Below are 20,000 nucleotides of genomic sequence, written 5' to 3'. Positions count from 1 at the left end.
CTGTGATGAAGAGGGATAACTCAACTTGGTATCTAACACTATTTCTGAACACTGTAACCACTTTAGCACTTTCAATTTATTTTTTTCTGTCATCCAAGCTTTAAATTCAGCTTATAAAATGAGTAAACAAGTGTGTTTTTTCTGAATTCACCAGTTAAATCACTCTGTTGGGTGTTCATTTTTGCTTCCCTATTTCTGTTATGAAGTTTTTGATCATCTGATTACCTTGCCTTTCTATTTGGAAGATAATATGCACTCTTTTCTGAAGAATGGGTAGGGGGTAGGGGTAGTAAAAGCATCACAGTTCAAGATTTTGCGCGACAAGAGGTGCGTTTCTTTTAACTGTGATGAAGAGGGATAACTCAACTTGGTATCTAACAATATTTCTGAACACTGTAACCAGATTTGCACTTTTAATTTATTTTTTTCTGTCATCCAAGCTTTAAATTCAGCTAATAAAATGAGTAAAAGAAAGTTGTTTTTTTCTGAATTCACCAGTTAAATCACTATGTTGCATGTTCTATTTTGCTTCCCTATTTTTGTTCTTAAGTTTTGATCATCTGACTACCTTGCTTGTCTATTTGGAAGATAATATGCACTCTTTTCTGAAAAATGAGTAGGGGGTGGGGGTAGTAAAAGCATCACAGTTCAAAATTTTGCGCGACAAGAGGTGTATTTCTTTTAAAATTTGTGAAGAGGGATAACTCAACTTGTTATTTAACACTATTTCTGAACACTGTAACCACTTTAACACTTTTAATTTATGTTTGACTGTGTTCCATGCTTCAAATTGGGCTTCAAAAATGGATACATAAGGTGTTTTTTTCCAAATTCACCTGTAAAATCACTATGTTTGATGTTCTATTTTGCTTCCCTATTTCTCTTCTTCAGTTTCTGATCAATCGATTGTTTTGTTGTTAACATATTCACAATACAATATCACAATTTCTTCAGTAGGGTTTGCGTGAAAAAATTTCATACCTATGCTCAAACTTCAGTCGCTATCTCAAAATGTTGCGCGACAAGCTCTATTGATTTTGTTTTTTCCTGATAAACAAAACACTGAACTAACATAAAAACAAGAGGCGAAGCCTTCAAGGCTCACGTAAGAAATAGACAAACAGTAACACAAACTCAATCACTCCGTCACACCCACACACCCACACACACAGTAAGCTTAGGTGACACTGTGCAAGAAAGAGAGACACTAGATCTAGATCTGTCTGTCTGCATGTAGCCTACTTACAGGGACACGACTGCCAAATAGTCTCGGCCCGCTCAAAATAACAATGACCGAGACCACACACACCACGCGAGAGAGAAAGACTACAGGGAGGCATGCCGTCATGATGCATTAATTGACGTCAAACACTTTTGACCGTGACGTAATCTTATGCGAGCTTTATCCATAGTCTTGGATAACCACTCACACATAGACTCGGAAATGTTAAAGTTTCTACCACAGACATACACACGCACACACACACACACACACACACACGCACACGCACAAACGCACAGACAGACAAAGTTACGATCGCATAGGCTACACTTCGTGAGCCAACAAAGTTACGATCGCATGGGCTACACTTCGTGAGCCAACAAACCTTTAAAACTGCCTAACCACTTTGAAATATGGCCTCAGGTGTATACTCCAGCCTTAACTCTGCTGCTGAAATAATGCATTTGCGTAGGTTATCATAATATCCTCGTTTTTAAATTCCTCGAGGTTAATTTTGGTTGATAGGTCCTGTAAGGTGGGCCAGTTTGCTTTACTATTAACATAATGTTCCTGTGTGCTGGACTCTGTTATGTCGGGATCGGCGTTAGAAATAGTAGTTTGGCTGACCGGATATAATTATATATGTCGTAACGAAATCTGGTAATTGCCGAATTCGTGAAATCGGCAACCTATTTGCCGAATTCGTGAAATCGGCAATCGCTTGCCGAGAACGCGAATTCGGCAGGCTATTGCCGAAATTGTGAAAGGCCTGATTAAAGTTGTCGAATTCGTGAAATCGGCAACTGATTTCACGAAATCGGCAATCGATTTCACGAAATCGACGATTTTGTCGATTTCACGAATTCGGCAACTTTAAACAGGTTTTGGTACAACAGAATTTTCTGTAGCCGATTTGTCACGAGTTGACTGAATAAATGAGATAGAGGAAGGTAAATCGGTGAATATGGCCTTGTGTGTGACTGCGTGTGTATATGTGTGTGTGTGTGTGTGTGTGTGTGTGTGTACGTGTGTGTGTCTTGTGTGGTGGCGGTGGTGGTGGTGTGTGTGTGTGTGTGTCTTGTGTGGTGGTGGTGTGTGTGTGTGTCTTGTGTGATGATGGTTTTGGTGGTGGTGTGTGTGTGTGCGTGGTGTGGTCTTGCGGGTCTTGTGTGGTGGTGTGTGTGTGTGTGTGTGTGCGTGTCTTGTGTGGTTGTGGTGGTGGTGGTGGTGGGGGTGTGTCTTGTGTGGTAGTGGTGTGTGTGTGTGTGTCTTGTGTGGTGGTGGTGGTGGTGGTGGTGGTGGTGGTGTGTATGTGCGTAGAATGACAATGGCATGAACAAGCACGGCATTTTTGTTTGTTTAATAATTATCATTGCTGAAGACCATGCATGTGCAAATTTCAGGGAAAAGGGGAAATTTCAGGGAAAAGACAAGTTGGAAAAGTAAATAAACAGAAATTGCTCAAGACGACATGTAGTATCCGTGTCTAAGGTAAGTTAAGCAACAAAATACAGGGACAAGAAACAACTGAAAATAGTAGTACGGTAATTGCTCAAGACCATGTATGTGCAAGGTAAGTGATGTTACGCCACAACGTCAGTCGCACGAAACGTCGGGGACAAGAGAAGTCGAAAAAGTAGGAAAACAGCAATTGCTCAAGACGACATGTAATATTCGTGTCTAAGGTGAGTATAAGCTACCATAACGTTCCAGGAAAATACAAGGACAAGAAACAACTGAAAATAGTATTATTGATCAAGACCATTTATGTGCAACGCAAGTGATGTTACGCCACAACGTCAGTCCCACGAAACGTCAGGGACAAGAGAAGTCGAAAAAGTAGGAAAAGTGTAATTGCTCAAGACGACATGTAATATCCGTGTCTAAGGTAAGTATAATGTATCATCCATGTGTAATGTTACAAGTAAGGTAACACCACAACTTTCCACGACGTCTTATTTGTTGGTACATTTCCCGTTTCTTGGGTGGCAGTGGCTGTTGCACTTCACGGCGGATTTCTTGCATGTGCATCGTTTTGATGAGCAGGTTGACCCGCAAGAGCACTTGGAAAACCCTTGTCCGCCATGAGCGGAGTGCAGACCAGCAAGTGTTGAAATCATTGTATTGTAATCCTTTCTAATTTGTAGAATGTGCACGCTAAATTTCTCTTTTCTGATGGCATCATCAAACCTGTCGGCAAACAGCGCCTCCGTCATTAAAAGCTTCCTTGTTATGAAGGAAATTGTGAATATAATTTGGGCTCCACATTTTTCTTTTTAAAGGGTGACTATTTTTCACCGTTTATTTCAATTACATAAAGACCGATATGCACGTGAAAGTGACTGAACATTGTGGAGTTAACTCCAAGTCGACGGGGTTACCACAGGACGAAGAAGAAGAAGAAGATGAGCACAGAGAACAGTTCAGTTTGCCATCAGACGCGTGACAGCTCAGCTACACTACATTCTGTTGCACCAAAACATGTTTAACGTTGCCGAATTCGTGAAATCGACAAAATCGTCGATTTCGTGAAATCGATTGACGATTACGTGAAATCCGTTGCCGATTTCACGAATTCGACAACTTTAATCTGGCCTTTCACGATTTCGGCAATAGCCTGTCGAATTCGCGTTCTCGGCAAGCGATTGCCGATTTCACGAATTCGGCAAATAGGTTGCCGATTTCACGAATTCGGCAATTACCAGATTTCGTTACGACATATATATATATATATGGGACACTGTCCAGTCTGAGTACCCCAACATCGTGTTATAGTTACAAGGGTTAAATCGATAGCAGTGAGACTCTGTATGACCGTGTCTGGTAACCTTGTCACCGATCCGTCATGTCACCGATCCGTCATGTCACCGATCCGTCATGTCACCGATCCGTCATGTCACCGATCCGTCATTTAATAGTTGAACTTTTGAGTTTAAAATATCATCAACCAACTCTCGTGATCTGCTCGCTGGGTAGTTTAATTCATTAGTTTCCAGGAGCAGTGTCGTTCGTTAAAAACGCCTACCACCACCCAGTGTACTGAGTTATAATAGTAATAATAATAAAACATTCTTTTATAGCGCTGTTCACCGTCAAATGGCAGTCTCATGGCGCTTTACATTAGACATTAAAATTCAACATTTTACATATAAAAAGTTTCCTCGTAAGAAATAACATACAAGCATTAAAAGTTATGGTTAGTTTCTGCTATTCCGTCGGTGCAGTGTTTAGCCTTGCACCCTTTGGGATAATACACGTTTAATATGTTTAACCTTTTACTAGTTTTAAGGTTAATCTGAGTTACGCAGCATAACTAAGGTTGGTGCGGCAGAAGGTTCACACTCGCATTTGCTTCCCTTTGTTCACTAAAACCACTACTGGAGAATAATAAAAGCCTCAATTTTGGAAGTTTATTATAATATACATTGAGCGACTGCACTGCTATGACGTCACACTTCTCGTGGACTTAAAAACCATTCAGTTGTTTTAGTGCTCCAACAGTTCCACTGTACTATGGTAATGTCATGTTTACATGTAGTCAAGTTTTGACAGGAGGTTGCAAGTGGCTAAATCAACCACACACACACTCTCACACTGGCTGAACGACGTTGATGTGAAAAACCAGAATCGTCTCTTGTACTGTGTGTGTTTTGTGCGTGCGTCAATGCGCGCGCGCGTACATGTGTGTGTGTGTGTGTGTGTGTGTGTGTTTATGGGAGAGAGAAATGGCCGACCTGTCCTTGTCTTCTCTTAGTCAGTCAGTGAGCTCTCTCTCTCGAGTCCTTTTGCATTAGTAAAGTACATCTCCTGATCTCTCTCTCGCTCTCTCTCTCTCTCTCTCTCTCTCTCTCTCTCTCTCACACACACACACACACACACACACACACACACACACACACACACACACACACACACACACACACATATAAGAAGAATATGTAGGTGGGTGGGGGAGGGACATAAGTCACCAGTCGACTGGCAGCCATCGACTGGTTGCGCTTCGCGGAGCGCATTTTGTTTTTCAGCCTAATGCTATGTGTGATAAGCATCCGAGGCTCCGCCAGTCCTTTTCTTTCAGCCTAATGCAATGTGTGATAAGCATCCGAGGCTCCGCCAGTCCTTTTCTTTCAGCCTTGTGCTATGTGTGATAAGCATCCGAGGCCCCGCCAGTCCTTTTCTTTCAGCCTTGTCGAGTGTTGTCTTCTTCTTCTGCGTTCGTGGGCTCAATCTCCCACGTACACTTGTTTTTTTGCAATCTGTTCATTTGTTTAACTGCGTTTTTGCCGCTTTCGGAGGAAGCATGCTGGGTATTTTCGTGTTTCTATAACCCACCGAACTCTGACATGGATTACAGGATCTTTTCCGCACAAGACCAAGTGCGCACGGAAACGATCCTGTAATCCATGTCAGAATTCGGGCTGGTTATAGAAACACGAAAATACCCAGCATGCTTCCTCCGAAAGCGGCGTACGGTTGCCTAAATGGCGGGGCAAAAACACGAATGTACGTGGGAGTTATAGCCCACGAACTCAGAAGAAGAAAAAGAAGAAGAAGTTACAACCCTCGAAAATAACGATGTGTCTTCTCTCTCTCTCTAATTCTCTGTTTTTGTTCCCCCCCCCCCCCTCTCTCTCTCTCTCTCTCTCTCTCGCTTATCTCTTTGACACAAACCCATGCACACACACACACGTATTTTATGTTTGTTGTTTAATCAACGTATAATACGTAGTGTTCGTTCCTTTTAAAACACAAACAGGATGAATATAACATATTTTCAAAAGGTTGTAACTGAAAGAAACTAGTAGATATATACAACTGGATTCAATACAATCATGCAACACACAAAAATGTCACAAACATGTTTATACTAGCTATACAATTAGCTCTTTCCCTACACTTTTTGTTTTCATAAAGCAGTAGGTGGTCCTTCGAGTAACAACTGGGACCGTTAATTCGTTGCAGTTTTTGTTTCTTCTTTTTTCAATGTTGTTTTGTTGTTGTTGCACATTAATTTGTCAATAAAGTGAAATCAACCTATCAGCCGATCTTAGAAAGTACCCAATTATTAAAGATTGCAACCCTTATTTGCAAGCTAATGGTTACGTTTTTACAAAAAACAAACACGTTTTCGGTGAAGCAAGGTACAAACATTCTGGCATGTATGAAGAAAAGGAAAAAAATACAACAATAAATTCAGAAAAGGTTATACAAGTATCGAGTTAAAAATGAACGATTGATGAAAATTAATGACAAACTGAAAACAAAAGTACACTTTCATGATATTGTGATAGTGCAAACAGGGAAGTACATAGAGATTAACATATCTGAAGAATGTAAACGTTTATTTTGTACAACTTTTGCAAAGCTACAAAAGGAAACGACAAGTAAAAGTAAGCATGTTTTATTGTTGTTGCACATTAGTCAATAAAGGGAAATCAACATATCAACTGATCTTTTATTCACCGATATCAAACATTATGGCAAGGATTGAAACCGCTGTTTGCATGATCTAGCAGCCTTGTCGCTCAAAACATGCCTTAAACAGCGCGCATTTCTATTTTTCCCAAAGAATGTTTGGTTGGAATTTGGTGCCAACAAACAGTTGCTTCCTTTGGCTCAAAACATTGCTTAGCCTTAAAAATAAGTAGGTTTTCCGGATTCTCTCTGCCCAAGTGCAAAACCGTTTTTAATGCCTTTCATTATTTTTTCATACAAAACGGCAGGTAAACTTAAAGGCATATGTACGCGCTCCCGTGTTTACAAAGTGTAGTTTGCCCATAAGACCATATAATGACGATATGTCACCATGCGCGGACCATAATACATGCATTACAGCTTGTTCTAGCCTCTGAAAAAGTGAGGATGTCAACAAAGCCGCGGTGTTAGCTCCCTTGCATCAACGTTACATGTGTTGCCAAATCTATAAATAGGACGATCCAGATCAAAATGAAAATTAACATATCTCAACATTGAAGGGGTCCTAGACCACAATATTTTGCAGGGAACCTAATTTAGGCCCCCCCCAAAAAAAAAGGTGTGGTTACGGTAACATAGCCAAAAAAAATAGGGTAAGTAGGTAGGCAATCACTTTTTTTTTTTTAACTTTTTTTTCTAATGTGTACAAATTAAACCTACCGTACTTGACAGGGAAATAAGTGTGCGACACGGGCGCTTTCGCTTTCATTCCGTTTTTTGCACTCGGTTTTTTTTTTTTTTTTTTTTTTTGACAAATGTAATAAAAAGTTATAGGATCGGCCCCTAAAAATAGGGTAGGTCGGGTTACCGTAACCACACCTATTTTTTTTTTAGGCCTTAGCATGTCTCCAGCTGCTGGTAAAGCAATTAGCGTGTATAGTCATCGAGTACATATGCCTTTAAGTAATCGTATTCATTGTGTCATCCCGTTCCTTCATTGTTAGAGGAGGTTCAAAATTACAACATTCATATTTTTGCAGTTTCGGAGCAAACGATCCAAAGTTTTTGCGAGTATTATATTCATATATTTTTGTCACGTAATCTAACAATACACAGCTCGGAAAAAAGCAACGAACACAATCATTGTCCAATCCTAATGGTATTTTGACGTGTTACTGTATGTACACAGTAAAATCTCCCCAATTTCAAAGCAGACGACAAGCAGACATTTTCATTATTTTTCTTCCAAGGATGAATTCGTTGTTTTACAAAGTCTTTCAAGACCCAAAGGCACTTCTCCACGTTTTCGTTTCTTTTTATATTCAGCTGGGTCGCATGAATAAGATGTCATTACTTTTCTCAACATTTCAGGTCAATCAAAACGACAGAAGAACACAGAACTGGGAAATTACACTTATTGGACAACTAACATATCTGGGAATTAGAAAGGTGAAATGACGTCATATGCAAGCTCGTGGTCAAACCTATCTCGAGAAACAAGCCTTGTACAGAACCAGTGCCATTCCTTTGTATCATGATCGCCAAAGTCTGCATTCAAAAGACTATCTGCTCTGGCAAGTATTAGATGTTCCGCAACTTGCAAACCATATTTTAATCAAATAATCTAATCTGAATCAGCTTTAATGAGAAAGCCAGTAAAGCTGGAAACCTCCCCCAAGAAATTCTGTCTATTTTTGTTGTTAAACTCGACCCAGACTCGCTGGCCTTTGTCAAGATGTACAGCACCTTGGCAGGATCCTGCGTCAGAACTAAGTGAAGAGTGAACTCGACACACTGCCACATCGCCCGCCATGATATGTGAGTTAAAGCGAGACCTGGTGGTGGTGACGGCAAAAAAATAATGTCCGCAGACGGGAGCCGTGAAGCTACCGGTGCAAGTTGTAGGCTTGGCCGTGGTTCAAGATCACTTTATCCCACAGGATTGTATTGGTGATGTTCTTGTCTGACGACAATCTGACGTTAAAGATGGACGGCTGGGTGGTCAAGTCTGTCGATTACAGAATAAAACCGGTTAGACAGCAGAACCCCTATAATCTGATCAGCCGAACACAGTTATAGTCACTGAAAATTGGAGAAAAATAACCCCGAAAATAAATTCCGAACGAATGATGGTGTTTAAAGATGGAATAGGGCTTAATGACCGGTGAGGGTGACGGGGAGGGGGGGGAGAGAAAGAGAGAGAGAGAGAGAGAGAGAGAGAGAGAGAAAGAGAGAGAGAGAGAAAGAGAGAGAGAGAGAGAGAGAGAGAGAGAGAGAGAGAGAGAGAGAGAGAGAGAGAGAGCCCCTCCCCACACAACTATTACATCTTCTGAGTGTTGTTTTTGACTCACCTGCACAACCCAGAGAGGGTGTGTAGAGAAAACCCGTGAAGGAGGACGCACTTGCTCTGTATGAATTGCTGGTGCCGTAGGACTGAACCCACACCTGTTGGCCTCTGGACAGTTCAACAGCTCCCTGGCACGATCCTGCGTCGTCCTCTCTCTTAGAATCAATCCGGCACACTCTAACGTCGTCAGCCATGATGTCTACATTGGCTTTTCGAAACGGAGCCCTTGTGTTGACGGCAAAGAAGTACAGCCCGCTGACAGGAGCTGTGAAGTTTCCTGTATTTGGATCGTAGGCACATCCCTTGTTAAAGATCACATTGTCCCACTGGAGTTTTTTCGCGTTAGACGCAAAATCAGCGTTTGAAGAAAATCTAGCGTTGAAGCCGAACCAGGGTGTAGCCATGCCTATTGAACACACAATGCATTTTGTCTTTACTGCAAATCTAAAACTGTTTTACTTCAAGGATGTCATTAGCCCGCTAGAAATATTCACTAGCCCCATATCTCTTAAAACAGTCATAACGACACAATGAAAGTATACATGACTCAGGCTTTTATTTCACACACAGAATAGGCGAGCGATGATACGATCCAAAATTGTGCTACGATCAGCGAGGAATAGGCTTTACTATGTAGCATCTTGTCTGGCATTTGTGTACTATTCGGCATGCTATCACGGAAGTTGCATCCAAAATGTGAGCATTATATCTATATGCTCGGGCGACTTTGTATTTTTCAACACGAGCCATGTTTATTTCGTCAAAAATACATTTAAAAAAATATGCGCCGGTACGGACTTTTTACTCGATATAAGACTTGCTAATCTACCGGATATTTCTGCATTTGATTGGCAAAAGAGAGAGAGAGAGAGAGAGAGAGAGAGAGAGAGAGAGAGAGAGAGAGAGAGAGAGAGAGAGAGAGAGAGAGAGAGAGAGACAGAAGAGAGACAGACAGAGACAGACAGCCAGACAGACAAAGAGACAGAGAGACAGAGACAGGCAGACAGACAGAGACAGAGACTGGGAGACAGAGACAGAGAGAGACAGAGATAGCGGCAGAGACAGAGAAACAGATTGAGAGAAAGTTAGGGGTGGGTGTGGAGTGGGAGCTCAGTGTTAGGCTACAGTAACAGTTCGTACAAGCACTTCAGATGGGGTTTCTTTATATCTTAATTATGAGCTGTTGGCCTGTGTTGTCTTTCATTCACTTGAAATTGTGACATGTTTCCGTATAGACGCATACACAGCCTGCCACATCCCCTAATCGGTTTACTTCACGCAGGTAATTAGTGCAGCGCGGCCGAGCGTGGCGAGCGGCAGGCCCCATAAACGTGTTAGATAAGGCCAAAAAAAAAAATTGGTGTGGTTACGGTAACATATCCAAAAAAAATAGGGTAGGTAGGTAGGCAATCACTTTTTTTTTTTAAACTTTTTTTTCTAATGTGTACAAATTAAACCTACTTGACAAGGGAAATAAGTGTGCGACACGGGCGCTTTCGCTTTCATTGCGTTTTTTGCACTCGGTTGTTTTTTTTTTTGACAAATGTAATAAAAAGTTATAGGATCGGCCCCTAAAAATAGGGTAGGCCGGGTTACCGTAACCACACCTATTTTTTTTTTTAGGCCTAAGGACTTGACCAGCAAAGCTTTGATGGTGTGACAAGCCCACTGTCTTCACAGTGGCTCTTTTTATGACCTTTCTGTTTTCAATTTCGATTTTCGACAATTGATCATACCATAGGTCTGGTGAATCCAACAATAATGCAACACTTTCCGTTTCTCTCTGTGTGTTTCTCTGTCTGTCTTTCTCTTGAGCTAATTAAATGCAGAAATACCCGGTAGATTTCCAAAACCTACCTATAGATTCTACCCAGTAAAAGTCAGTTTTGCCGCACATGAGGGAAATCTACTGAAATTAATAACGGGTAAAAAGTCAGTTTTGGCGTTCCATACTTTGTGTCATCCTTTTTTTTTTTGTATCAGACTTTTCAAGTTATTATTTGATGATAGATACAATTTTGGATTTTGTGACACCATTGTTTTTCAAATCTCGACTGGGGCTCGAGTTAAACGCTAGAAGCAAGCCCGAGTCCCGATAACCGGTGTGTTTGTTTGTTTGCTTAACGCCCAGCCGACCACGAAGGGCCATATCAGGGCGGTGCTGCTTTGACATATAACGTGCGCCACACACAAGACAGAAGTCGCAGCACAGGCTTCATGTCTCACCCAGTCACACTATTCTGACACCGGACCAACCAGTCCTAGCACTAACCCCATAATGCCAGACGCCAGGCGGAACAGCCACTAGATTGCCAATTTTAAAGTCTTAGGTATGACCCGGCCGGGGTTCGAACCCACGACCTCCCGATCACGGGGCGGACGCCTTACCACTAGGCCAACCGTGCCGGTCGATAACCGGTGAACCACTGAACATAAAGATAAAGTTTGTGTGCGCGCCTGTGTGTGTTTTTAATCTAAGACAAATGTCGCCAATGTTTTTACAGAGTGACGTTAAATAAACGATTTTATCATCATCATCCCGATAACGAGCCTCGTTCTTGTTTCATTAGAACATGGCGTCGGTTTTTTTCAGAAGTGAGAAGTGCCTGCATGTGTAGTATTTGTATTAGGTTTTAAAACTCGAAAGAGCGTCCAAAAGTTGTTTGCATTTGATTGTAATTTTTGCAGGCCTAGCTGCCGGACGATCTCTACTAGCTCTGAGGATTTTGTATTCGCCCCTGGTGATCGGAAGGGGGTGTTGGTCATTCCTGGATGTCAACCGATGCCATTTATGTACCATTGTCTTTGAAATGCATTTTGCAGCTTCGGGGAAAGCTATACGAGTATAAACAATGTCCAGCACACGCAAGTGCACTTCATACAATCGATGATGGAGTTTCCAAATTTGACAAAGTCAGCGTTGTTGCGTCAATGAAGTATGACAATGTGTGACAAACAAAGGTATACCTTGCAGGAATACATATTCTCTTAAGCAACACTTTTTACTCGCAGTCACATAAAAAAACCTTCATTTTTAAAATTAAAAAAAATGTGTTGGGCAGACTGCGTTATAATCTACTCTCATTCAATTTCTAATATGACATTTGACTCACCTGTATAACCAAGAGGGTGTGTGGAGAGGAAGCCAGTAAAGGTTGAAGCACTCGCTTTGAAAGAAGTAATCGAATGAACAGGCTGTACCCACACCCGTTGGCCTTTAGACAGTTCAACAGCTCCCTGGCAAGATCCAACGTCATAGTCAACGTTGGAATCTATTCGACACACTCTCACGTCGTCCGCCATGATGTCTGCATCAGCTCTTGTTTTGACAATAGAATCCGGAGTCGTGGTGGTGACGGCAAAGAAGTACATCCCGTTAACAGGAGCTGTGAAGATACCTGTATTTGGATCGTAGGCATTTCCCTCGTTAAGGATATTGTGTTATTGTATTTGTCAGACTTGATTGTACCAAGTCCCTACACATGTTGTAATGCGCTTAGAGCCAAATATTTTTGTTTTTTGTAAGGGATAGGCGCAATATAAATACACTTTATTATTATTATTATTATTATTATTAAGGATCACCTCGTCCCACTGGAGTTTTTGTCTGTAAGTAGTTAAGTGTGTGTCGGAGGAAAGTCTTACATTGAAGCTGAATCCAGGAGTTGACTGGTCTGTTGAAAACAATGTTATATAACATGGGAGAGTACCATCACTATCTTTTCTTTTCTTGCCTGTCTACACGAAGTTTGCAAGACAGTGGAGTTGCTGCTTTGTCTTTTCTTGCCTGTCTACACGAAGTTTGCAAGACAGTGGAGTTGCTGCTTTGTCTTTTCTTGCCTGTCTACACGAAGTTTGCAAGACAGTGGAGTTGCTGCTTTGTCTTTTCTTGCCTGTCTACACGAAGTTTGCAAGACAGTGGAGTTGCTGCTTTGTCTTTTTCAATAGTTTTGTTTTTTGCAGATACACTGGAACTGGAAATGATAATGTCTTTAGGAGAAATACAGGTTTTCTTGAAATATTGTGACGATTCAAGGCTTTCCAGTTAATATCAAGTATTTTCCATTGTGTTTTTTTGTGGGTGGGGGGGGGGGGCGTCATTTGCTTCAATCATACAAGGAGTTACTTTCCTTTTTTCAGACAAAACAAGAACAATACTCGATTATTTGCTCTGAACGTATCGGAAACCAAAGAATTTTTGAAAACACAGTGAATAGATTTGTCGTGAAGTGATCTAAAATCTATTTCAACATCCTGTATATTTAATGTTTTGGTAATAAAATGTGCGAACCACTCAAGCCGTCGTTGTAACTTTTGATTTACGACTGTGAATACCAGCGCTCTAGTTCCTCGATTGCTCTTCCCAGCTCATTCTCCACATAGTTTGAATTGTTTTAAACCGATAAGCTGACCCCTCAATCTTTTTGTCCCATCGTTGAGAACAACATGTGCACACAATTTCTTATGAACTACTCAGTGAGAATCAAATATTGTGTTCATGTTTGTAAGCTAGGACGTAGGGGTTTGGTTTTGGTGTGGACAAATTCTAATGTGGAACAATCAGAAAGGTAACACTCTATTTTCTTTTGTGCTTTTGATACTGTACATAAGGCCAAAAAAAAATTGTCTGTTTAGGGTAACCCGACCGACCCTATCGATTTGGCGCCGACCCAAAAACTTTTTTTTGATTTCAAAAAAAAAAAAAAAAAAAAAAGAGGTAAAAATGCTAAAAAGAGACATTTGGCGTTTCTTTCTCTCCCTTTCTCTCTGTTTTATTTATACGTTAGTTTTGAAACATGTATTCATCAAATATAAGAAGTGAATGTTCAGCCAACATAGCATTTACAAACAAACAAACAAAAAACAAAAAAACAAAAAATACCTACCTACCGACCCTACTTTTTTTGGTCATGTTACCCTAAACAGACAATTTTTTTTTTTGGCCTAATGAACTTACATGTGTTCACATCTAAACATGATTTGGCTCAGGGTCATTGTCTTTTTAAGCTTTTACCACGAAATTAATGACAATTTGTATGATCGACTTCGACAATCCTGGATACTATTCCAGATACGTTTTATTCAGTAATATATATTGATACTTTCTATATATTTCTGTACCAAAGAAAATCTATTGTTTATCATACACAAGGCACGGAATGTCAATGACGATCACAGTCAAAAACATAGAGTTGTAGAGAAAATCATATTCGACGACTCCCAGAATGAATGTTGTGACCTCTCCTTTTTGTTCCAGGGATGCCAACATATGTATTGCTTGGAGGAAGCTATGCACATTATTTGACATTAATCTAACCTGGGATTCAAAATTCTAGTAACACCCTAAGGTACCCAATGTGCTATCACGTGTCGCTTAAAAGCCTCACAAAACTAGTGATTGTAAAATAAAAACCACCAACCACACCATTTACTAGCTCAGAAAGAAAACTCTCGCTAGGCTATCGTGCTGTTATCAGCATAATCTAACAAGTCGCGTAAGGCGAAAATACAATATTGAGGGCCCCAAAGGGGGGGTATCATCACGATCACGGGAAGGGAAATTTTCGCTTTCACGATCACAGTTACCTTGATTTTTGTTTTCACGATCACGAACACCAGTGGCAAATCACGGTCACGGTAAAAGTTGCATGTACAGAAAGCACGTGTCAAAGTAAACACAACCACACAGTTATTCGCTCCTCTGGATCTATTGTTTATTCAACACAAAGTGACAACTGTTGCACTTTTTTATAATTATTTTTTGAATTCTCTTTCATACACACATAGAAATACATATCATGATTTGTAATCAGTAACAAGAATGTTGTTTTCATTGGGGTTTTTTTCTCTCTCTCTCTCTCTCTCTCTCTCTCTCTCTCTCTCTCTCTCTCTCTCTCTCTCTCTCTCTCTCTCTCGTTCTCTCCCTCTCTCTCTCTCTCTCTCTCTCTCTCTCTCTCTCTCTCTCTCTCTCTCTCTCTCTCTCTCTCTCTCTCCACTCATACACATTCAACCCCCACACCCTCACTCACACACATGAATATATACTTGCACAATTTCACATTTCCAGAGCTAAATCTTGTAAACCCATTTTCTCAAAAACTATTGGGTGGATTGAAATTAAAGTACATGTATGTGTGATGGGTTTTTTTATTTTCAACTTTGCCGTACAATTTGAGGTACACCATCGCCTGGTTCCATGGCCTTGAATAAAAAACAGGAATGCTACAGGCCAAAAACGGTTTTACCTGAAAGAAGCGCGCAGTACCAGTAGCGAAGCCACAAGCCTGAGCCTGCGAAGCAGGCGAGCCAACTAGAGGGGTCCGGGGGCATGCCCCCCCGGAACTTTTTTCAAAAAACGGTTAAAATCTGTGCAATCTGGTGCATTCTGGGCATCATTTTAGGGGTTGTAATAGTGTTGTGATCTTGTTAAAAATCCCATTTTAGCCTCCCCCCACCACCATTCAACACACCTCCAAACTGGTGAAAACAACACTACTGTGCGCTGGCTTCATTGAGACCGGCGCCCGGTCGCGTTGCGCGATATTCACACGGATCGTTTTTGCGGAAATTGTTCAACTTCACCGGAAAAAATTTGACTTTACCGGATTTTGAAAACGGCTTTATCGGATTTCCGGCAATTACCGGAAAAGTAGCATGCCTGACAAAATCCCCAACGAACATGACTTTGATCGTCTTTGACATGAGGATCAAGTGACCCAAACTGGCGCGTCTCCCCGCCATTGTTTCTGAATTTAACCCATTGTTGATATTAAAGTTTACAGGCGCTAAAATAAATCCAAGCTTAATGCAAAGAAGCGAAATTAGAATCTATGCCAAGCGTGTCCACGTTGCTGGGATGAAAAACACATTTCTAGTTTCGGTTTTGGCTAAACGCAGACTCGATCTCAAGCCAGTCGAGGTCACACTGAGCGAGTGACAGCCGGACGTGGCAATGTCGACACTAGGGAGATTCAAAGGACAGCACGTTTCGTTTTGCAGCTCGTTTCGTTTGGTGAATGAGTCACCCCGCGAAACGGAACGTGTAACGAGACGGCATAGGCCGCAGACAAGATTTAGATGTATTCACGTTTCGTTTCGGAATGAAAGGCCGGGCATGGCAGGATATGATCCGCTGACTGGGCATGGCATAATTTCAACTCCACGAGTCAATAAAGGATTGACATACTCGCATTGCACGCACAAGAGCTTCACATTTTTCAATTCATGCACCTGATCACATACGAAGCCAGAATAAAAATTCGATGCGATGACCTACTTCTGCTTCGCCATTTGCTTTCTCACCATGAAGTTGGATAAATGTACCAGGATCAGCACCCTTCAAAATATTTCAGTTCACAACAGTTGTCTACCTCCAATGAACACATTCTCAGCGCTGAAAGACTGTGAAAGGGTTGATGAATCTAGCAATGCATAAAATGGCCAACAAATAAAACTGTTAGTGTGCAAAAATACTCACAAAAGTTGACGAAATATTGTTCGTTTTTTGGGGGTGGAAAACGTGACTGCGTTTTGACGTTCCACGTTCCGTTTCAGTTGACCTTCACCTTTCCAGCGAGAGACCCCCGAAATAATGACGTTTACCACAACTTCAAAACGAAACGTCCCAACGTTTCGTTTCTTAAATCTCCGTAATGTCAATGATCTCACTCAAACTCAAAGATCTTGAACAAATTTCAAGATCTTTGCCTACATTCAGAACAGTCATAGAGCAACATAGATCAACATACCTTGGTATTTCGTCTTCAGAAAGACCGACCCGTAGCCTGACCTTTCCACCAAGGAAGGCATTCTCGCCGCCTGCTTTGGTCTGGCTTGAATCCACAAAATATAACAGAAGTTCGATGACAGTACCGCTGCACGCCATTTTTGATCTTCGAATTCGAATTTCACTCAAAACGTTTGCACGAAGCCCTTCCATTGGATGAAGTTTGGTAGACTTTTGCAATTTGCCTTCTGATTAGATCTCTTTTTGTCAGTGTGTAATTGGTTCTTTTAAAGGGAAGCAATCGCTCTCAAAATCATATTTCTGAATGTGTTGTTGCTTCCCTTTCAATCGGGGTTGGCTCCTTACCGAATAGACTAGAGGATCATAGAGTGTAATACAGCTGTGAAAAAATGTACGTTGAAAATAAAATGCTTTGCAATAATGCCCATCACGATCACAAAAACAAATGACGATCACGATCACGAGACTTGATTTTTTTGTCATCACGGATCACGGGCAAAGTCCCATCACGATCACAGAAATGGAAATTTCGGCAATCACGGTCACAGAAAGGTCAAAAAACGCCAATCACGATCACGGTTTTAAACCCTTTGGGGCCCTCAATATTTAGTCAAGTAGCTGTCGAACTCACAGAATGAAACTGAACGCAACGCAACGCAGCAAGACCGTATACTCGTAGCATCGTCACTCCACCGCCTGTGGCAAAGGCAGTGCCCGTGGAATTGACAAGAAGAGCGGGGTATTCGTTGCGCTGAGAAGGATAGCACGCTTTTCTGTACCTCTCTTCGTTTTAACTTTCTGAGCGTGTTTTTAATCCAAACATATCATATCTATATATTTTTGGAATCAGGAACCGACAAGGAATAAGATGAATGTGTTTTTAAATTGATTTCGAAAAAAAAATTTTGATAATAATTTTTATATATTTAATTTTCAGAGCTTGCTTTTAATCCGAATATAACATATTTATATGTTTTTGGAATCAGCAAATGATGGAGAATAAGATAAACGTAAATTTGGATCGTTTTATAAATTTTTATTTTTTTTTTACAATTTTCCGATTTTTAATGACCAAAGTCATTAATTAATTTTTAAGCCACCAAGCTGAAATGCAATACCGAACCCCGGGCTTCGTCGAAGATTACTTGACCAAAATTTCAACCAATTTGGTTGAAAAATGAGGGCGTGACAGTGCCGCCTCAACTTTCACGAAAAGCCGGATATGACGTCATCAAAGACATTTATCAAAAAAATGAAAAAACGTTCGGGGATTTCATACCCAGGAACTCTCATGTCAAATTTCATAAAGATCGGTCCAGTAGTTTAGTCTGAATCGCTCTACACACACACACACACACACGCACACACGCACGCACACACACACGCACATACACATACAAAACTTGACTAAATATAAAAATGTACCGTCAATAGACGATTTTTGGAAATAACTCCGTCGGGTTATATTATGGGTTGTACAGGAGTGAATACCCTTGCCTTTCCTCTGACAAATAACTTCACACGTACTTCTGTCCACGTGTTTCCGACACACACCTCGCTCGTGATTGGTCTTTCCAATATTTGTCTGAGTAAAGAGCAAGAGTTATTTTCGGAATTCGTCTATTAAGCCTCTATCTTTTCCATTCTGTATTTTTAACATATCATTTGCAAGGAGTGGTGTCGCTGGTAACACGTCACTTTAGCGCCAGCACTACAGCGCCATACCTTTCAGCGCGGCGTCTTTTCAGCACCGTATTTTTTAGCGCCGTACATTTCAGCACGGGGGGATGTTCTCCATTGACATGTGGAACGTGCACGACCGCGTCCTCACTGATGCTGCCAAGTCCAACAACAGCTGTGAAGGGTGGCATCACGCCTTTCAGAACGTGGTCGGGGCGTGCTACCCCAATCTTTGGAGGCTGATAGAGGCCCTCAAGAAAGAACAGGCACTAGTCCAGGAGGACGTCACACGTCTACTGGGAGGCCAGGCTCTAGCGCCCAAAAGGCGCAAGTACAAAGACTTACAGAAACGGATAAAGACGATCGTTAGACAATACAATGACGGAGGTCGGGGGCTGCTTGAAACAATGGAAGGACTCGCCTTTGCTTTCATGTTCTAGTGTTGACGTCTTCAGAGACAAGCTATTCAGTACGTCAGGAGACGCGGTGTGATCTTGAACTGGCACCTCCAGCTATTCATTTAGGGCACATTGCAATCTAATTCATTTAATGACATTTTACTGATTTTAGTGATTTGAATGGACATTTTAATTCATACGCTTTATTGAGAAATAAAGGTAAAGAATAGATTTTTGTGGGATAAACTCAATCAAGCCTATTAGTCACTCAGTTTTGCAGTTTCGCAGACACTTTTACACACACACGCGCACACACACACAAACACACACACACACATACACACACACAGACAAACACAAACTCTCTCTCTCTCTCACTCTCTCTCTCTCTCTCTCTCTCTCTCTCTCTGTCTTCCTCTAGCGCTATAATGTACAGCGCTACAATGTACGGCGCTAAAATTTCGACACGCTGAAAGGTACGGTGCTGAAAAATCCCAACGCTGAAGTGTACGGCGCTGAAGTATCCTCGCGCTGAAGTGTATGGCGCTGAATTTCTGGTGCTGAAGTGCTGGCGCTGAAGTGACATGGAACCGTGTCGCTAGTTTGCGGCATATGCCACAGCCCTTTGGTAATTTCGGTGAAATTCTGACTGAAAACAGTGCTCTTACGTTAATGCACTCTTGTTTTTCTTAAAGCACACATTGTGCATGAAACTTATCTCACAAGTACAAAGACGTTTTAGTTGCGATGTCCTATGAGGTTAACGCTAAAATGAGTATGTGATGTTATTGTTTACTGTTCATGTTGTTTTATGTGTGTCATTCACTCACGCTCACTGCAGACTCAGGAGAAGTAGTTCAGTTTCAACATTGTATTGAGGTATCCATCTTGCAGGAAGTACAGCCATAAGGGAAAGGACAATACTCTCAGTAAGCATAATATAACAGTATCCGCTATAGCTCAGATGTACTGGGTTCCTGGTGATTCACAGGTATCATGGATATCATTACATCCCTCTTCTTTAGATAAATGAAAATAACATAACTCCAACTTCGCTTTAACCAATAACTTGAAAACTGGTAAACCTCACTTTAACACTAAAATGAACATAATCAATTCCAAAGAATTATTTATCACTTTCTGATAATGAAATAAAACAATTATTTATGAACGTTACTTTTAAAGAAAGAT

At 41.2% G+C, this 20,000-nt stretch overlaps 3 protein-coding genes across 3 annotated transcripts in view; 1 reads left to right on the top strand and 2 right to left on the bottom strand.

The window, feature by feature from the left end:
• Positions 1 to 20,000, bottom strand: part of LOC138972614 (galactoside alpha-(1,2)-fucosyltransferase 2-like) — a 162,790-nt gene that overhangs the window by 116,953 nt on the left and 25,837 nt on the right. The gene's annotated exons all lie outside the window — the stretch shown is intronic.
• Positions 5,930 to 12,572, bottom strand: LOC138972589 (collagen alpha-1(X) chain-like). The gene is made up of 3 exons (XM_070345245.1): positions 12,098 to 12,572; positions 8,989 to 9,390; positions 5,930 to 8,645 (listed from the first exon to the last, which is right to left on the bottom strand). Exons 1-3 carry the CDS (start codon positions 12,354 to 12,356, stop codon positions 8,524 to 8,526), a joined length of 783 nt encoding a protein of 260 aa, XP_070201346.1. The 5' UTR covers positions 12,357 to 12,572; the 3' UTR covers positions 5,930 to 8,523.
• On the top strand, positions 18,534 to 18,851 carry LOC138974487 (uncharacterized). The gene has a single exon (XM_070347205.1). The coding sequence runs from the start codon at positions 18,534 to 18,536 to the stop codon at positions 18,849 to 18,851; it is 318 nt and encodes a 105-aa protein (XP_070203306.1).

Source organism: Littorina saxatilis, linkage group LG8 (genome assembly GCF_037325665.1).
Source record: "Littorina saxatilis isolate snail1 linkage group LG8, US_GU_Lsax_2.0, whole genome shotgun sequence".
Taxonomy (NCBI): Eukaryota; Metazoa; Mollusca; class Gastropoda; order Littorinimorpha; family Littorinidae; genus Littorina; species Littorina saxatilis.
The sequence above is the reverse complement of the archived record's forward strand: the minus strand, read 5'-3'. Positions and strand labels throughout refer to the sequence as shown.

Bases quoted from the DNA above. Each gene is read 5' to 3' on its own strand.
- LOC138972589 (XM_070345245.1), bottom strand. From the start codon at position 12,356: ATGTACTTCTTTGCCGTCACCACCACGACTCCGGATTCTATTGTCAAA. The intron at 9,391-12,097 runs GTGAGTCAAATG...TGTGTTCAATAG, and splicing joins ACACCCTCTTGGTTATACAG to GCATGGCTACACCCTGGTTC. The intron at 8,646-8,988 runs GTGAGTCAAAAA...TGTAATCGACAG, and splicing joins ACCCTCTCTGGGTTGTGCAG to ACTTGACCACCCAGCCGTCC.
- LOC138974487 (XM_070347205.1), top strand. From the start codon at position 18,534: ATGTGGAACGTGCACGACCGCGTCCTCACTGATGCTGCCAAGTCCAAC.